Below are 4,953 nucleotides of genomic sequence, written 5' to 3' on the forward strand. Positions count from 1 at the left end.
CAGTTGTTCCTCTAGTATTCAGAAAGTACACAGACTAGTTAAATGACATAGTCAAGGTCTCCTTATTAATGGAAGAGATAATGAAGAGAAAAAGAGAATCTTCCTTTGTTTTATCATCTACTTCCAAGTCCAAACACCAGGTAAAAGAGATCCAGGTTAGAAATATTTTAGCAAGATTTTGCTACATCATGGCAATGCACAAACTCAAAATATCACAAAAGTCATTTGAAATATTCTTTTAAAATAAATTGACTTCCACTTGTGAATCTTACATGTAAGGGCCATTACAAATAAGAATGCTATTTTAGAGGGAGATGTAGAAAAAATTAGCTTTTTAAAAGAAATTTTTACAGATTTGCAATAGGACAAAGTAACCTGTTGACAGTTTGAATTTAACCATTTAAATTCAGGTGGTGGGTATGGTGTATAGTGTTTGAATGTATAGAAAGTTTTGGCATTTCTACAGTTCAGTTCTGTTTTGCACAACTTGGTTTCTGTTTCATCAAGAGCAAATCTGAACAGATGTCCTAATTGTGCATGTGAGCACACTAGCAGTGGAACGCAAACCCTAAAGCTCTGTAAAGGAGTCAGGGTCGTTTTCAGAGTTCTAGGATGTGCGTTCAATTTTTAGCTCTGCTGTTTGTTTTCCAAAAATCAAAGGAGTCGTTTTTAAGTCACTTTATTTTCTAAAACGCCATCTTACAAACACGGTTATCTTCTACATCTCCACTTCTTTAAAAATGAATAGAAACAAAGGGGGAAAGCCTGTCTCCAGGCAGGCAGGGTTAGAGCCAGCCGAACTCAGCTTTGAAGGAGCTTAGGTCTACCAAGAGGCGCCGCGCGCTGGGCCGCTGCCCCGCGCTGGACGTCCAGCCGCCCTCGATGATGCCCCGCAGTCTCTGACCAGGGACCGAGTCGGTGAAGACAGCCGCCGAGAGGGACGGGCGGAGATTATAGGCCACCACAGCATAGACCACGTGCTGGCGCTCCCCCGAGTAAGGCGCCTCCTTTGTGGCCATTTGCCAGAGGGTTATGGCAAAGGAGTAGATGTCCGCTTTGGGGGTGGCAGCCTCTCCCCTCAGGAGCTCCGGCGCGCGGTGGGTGTACGTGCCGCCCAGGGGGCTCAGCGGGGTCTGCGAGCCCAGCAGGCCCTCCAGCTTCTCCGAGCAACCGAAGTCACCGATTTTGCAGACGTCCTGCTCACTGATCAAAATGTTAGCCGGCTTGAGGTCCAAGTGCACGATGCTCTGGGAATGGAGGAAAACCAGGCCGTTCACCACGTCCAGGGAGTACTTGAGACACCGCCCCAGGCCTAACTGCTCCCCCGCCCGGCAGCGAGGCTCCCCCTCGTCCCCGGCGGGGCGGGGAGCGCCGTAGATGACTTGGTGCAACGTGGTGTTGCCCCCAAACTCCATGATGATGGCGCCCAGGCTCTCGGAGCCCGCAGGCGTGCGCGCGCTGGCCGCCACCACGCGCACGATGTTGTCGTGGCGGAGCCTGGCGATGTTGAGCTCCGCCCAGAAGCTTCGCTGCGAGGCCGCTCGGTTCTTGGCGCACCGATACACTTGCTTCACGGCCACCGGCACGCCATGGTACGTGGCCTTGTAGACCGAGCCAAAGCCGCCAGCCCCCAGCCGCCGCAGGAAGCGCACCTGCTCCCAGTCGATGGAGCACCAGGCCAGGCGGCGCGGCAGCCGCGGCGCCCGGGGCGGGGTGCCGCCCAAGAAGAGCCTGCCGCCCTGACCCGGGCGCTCCGAGGGGCTGCTGCAGGGCCGCGAGTCCACCGAGGGCGACAGCTCGCCGGGGAGGCCAGGGCGCAGGGGCAGGGGCGAGGGCATGGCGCCTTCCAGGTGGAGGCGGAGGCTCGGGCGGGCAGGCAGGCGAGGAAGGGCCGCGCGAACTTGGCAGCATGGCCGAGCCGGCCTTCGCCGCGCCGCAGCCTTTTGGCCTCTGCCTTCATTGTCTCCAAATGAACTACATCTGCTGCCTTTGCTCGGCAAGGGCTTTTATCGAATGGGGGAAAAATCTGAAGGAAGCCCAACAATCACTTTCAGATGAAAGCGTTTCCCTTAAACACTTAAAGCGAATTCTTAACAAAACAAGCTCTCAGGAAGAGTTCACCATATAAACAGCACGGAGGCGCCCCTGATTGGCGCCCCCCTCCCCCGTCTTGTACACGCTCGTTTAATTATAACAGAATGAGCTTTTGCTCTCTCCCCCCCAAGTCTTACCCGCCGAACATTATCAGAACTTAGCCTGAGACCACAACAGTAAAATGAAATTATTTCACACTTTGCAGGCCATAATGATTGTCAGTGTTACTCTCCAGCTGCATTAAATAACTTCCAGCAGTTATTGGCAGAAGGAGTCGAAAGACAAACAGCAGACCTTTGCTTAACCGATTACGGAGATAATTAGGTGCCACATTCATTTGGATCAAAAGTTGTAACCTCAAAGTAATCGATCCAAATAGAATCAGTGATACAGGACAGAACACACACCTCCTAAGTTCATCAGGGAAAAGGAAAATTCTCTGACACTCTATTCTGCTTGTATAACAAATTAGCAAGACTTCGGAGCAACGTTTCGACTTCCCGGCAGACCTTCCATTCCATAGCAATTCAGCCCACCCAGTAAGCTCACTTGGAAGAGAGATTCTAGATTTTGCAGCAAATGAGTTGCAGAAGTTTTGAAGCAGAGCTGGGGGGGCAGGGGGTAGGAATCTAAAAAGATTCTGAGCCATGATCAGAGCTTCAAATAATAAACATGGGAGGATTCTAAAAGAGGAAAATCTAAAGAAATAAAAATGGCACAGAATCATGGGTGCTGAATATAATGTGGAAAACCAGAGGTTGAAGTAAAACTCAGGGTCTTGCAATCCAGCCATAAATTCTTCCTAATTTTTATAATAAAAAAATTAGTTTTCATACCATAACTTTGGGGGAAAGATGGACAGTATTACCCTGTTCATTACAAAACACACAAGAATGTTCAGCTCTACACTTTTTGTGTGTGTGTCAAATGGTCAAGTTCCAGTATGACTCACATCACTTGTTTTCTTTTTTTAAAGGAGAAGCTAGGCATTGAACCCAGGACCTTGTACATGCAGAGCAGGCACTCAACCACCAATTTACAACCACTCCTCACAACCCATTTCTATGAAGAAAGCTCTTCTCCGCTTCTGAAGTATATTGGTTCTGAGAAGATGTGCTAATAAGCACGAGCCATTTACAGATGCCATAGAAAGCTGTGAGTCCTTTTTAGAATAGGACTTCTATTCTGTGCTACTCCTCTGGCTTAGTATATGCTCTTAGGCATAATAGCTAACCTATTTGAGCCTCAGTCTTTTCATGTAAGAAATTAGGATAATAATCATTATTAAAATAAACATTATTTTGGAATGAAAGTTGGGGAGTCCTGTCCAGGCAGATTAAACAACAACAAAACAAAATCTAAAAATTTAAACTATGGAATATTTCAGTAGAACTACAGTTGTATGTAATTGTACTGAACCCCAAATATAAAAGGATGATGATGACTAGAGTAAAATGAGAAAATAAGAAAACTATAGGCTATAAGTCTATATTGCAAAATTGACTCAGTAGCCATTACGTATTTGGAATTATACAAATATGAGGGCTCTGAAATTGTTATTAAATATTAGGAGCTCTGTGAATATTAGCAGAATCAGAGCAATAGGTACTACACATAGTGCAAGATCATGTGACATCATATAATCTATTTTTGAGATAATAGTAACAATTTTTCAAAGTTTAGATTTTTGCTTTTTACATAAAATATGAGGCACTAATGCAAACGTGGTACTCTGCATATTCACAAACTCCAAATTCATTAGCTCTGTCACTTAATATTTAATTGAATATCCATTTTTAAAACAGCCTTTTATTTCCCTTTTTAGGCATTTTAAAATATGTTTCTCTTACCTGGCAAACTACAGTTGCCGTGAAGGCAGGATTTATGTCGATTGGAGATTTTTTTCTCTCTTGTGTGTAGCACAGTACCTAGCACATAATAAATTCTTAATTAAATTTTTATTCCTGATTTGTTACCATGTGTATTTACACTATATAATATAATACTTTGAGTCTTAGAAATGGATGAAGTCCAAGAAGGGTGGAAAAGAGCAAAGGCCTTGGGGCCAGATGGCCCAGGTTTCTGTATACCTCATTTTGCAAATGAGGAAATTATTACACCGACTTCAGGTTTGTTTTGAGGATTAACAGAGCTTCAGATACTTCGATCAGGACCTGGCTTAGGCTAACAGATAAATGTCAGGTATTATTTATGAAACACACAAAAAATAATGTATATGAGTTATACCAATAAGAAGCATAGGTTTGTTAGAGAGCATCGGTTTAAAAGTTACTTCAGGACTGAAGTAACTCATTTTATATGTTAACCCAGTTTAAAGCTCGCTTGGAGTAATTTTTCTGCTTTTAATTGTGTTTTTTGTTTTGTTTTGTTTTGTTTTTTTAAGTTCCAAGATCTCAAAGCATGTGACATTTTTATTATGGGGTAAAACCGCTGAGGGCTTACGTTAATCTGATCCAATGCAATACCCTCCCATAATACCCAAAGATAAAAAGCAGAGTTGATTCAACACATTTGAGATTTTGTAACAAAACTTTCTATGAGGAAGTTATACCAGCAGAATGTGTGGGTGGCATCTTCGATGGCACTGTCTACCTGGAGACTGTAAATGAAACAAAAGAAAGAAAATAAGAAAACTGATGTGGACGTAACCACCACAACAAAATGCTCTAAGGACCTTAGAGTAAGGGCTTCGCCAGCCAACAGCAATATATCACGAGATGTTACACTAGAGACCAGAATTAACCATGCATTTCAACACGATTTTAACCAGAGCTTTAGGACCATGAATTGTGGGGAAGAATCTTTTTTAGGTTAAAGTTACAGGCTTTCTGATTTAAA

The 4,953-nt window shown here is 44.3% G+C and overlaps 1 protein-coding gene across 1 annotated transcript; it reads right to left on the bottom strand.

The window, feature by feature from the left end:
• Window positions 1-785: 785 nt before the first annotated feature.
• MOS (MOS proto-oncogene, serine/threonine kinase) lies at window positions 786-1,838 on the bottom strand. Its single transcript, XM_004450163.1, has one exon. The coding sequence runs from the start codon at window positions 1,836-1,838 to the stop codon at window positions 786-788; it is 1,053 nt and encodes a 350-aa protein (XP_004450220.1).
• Window positions 1,839-4,953: the final 3,115 nt, after the last annotated feature.

This window comes from Dasypus novemcinctus, chromosome 14, assembly GCF_030445035.2.
Source record: "Dasypus novemcinctus isolate mDasNov1 chromosome 14, mDasNov1.1.hap2, whole genome shotgun sequence".
Lineage (NCBI taxonomy): Eukaryota > Metazoa > Chordata > Mammalia > Cingulata > Dasypodidae > Dasypus > Dasypus novemcinctus.

Coding starts and splice junctions, on each gene's coding strand:
- MOS (XM_004450163.1), bottom strand. CDS start 1,838: ATGCCCTCGCCCCTGCCCCTGCGCCCTGGCCTCCCCGGCGAGCTGTCG.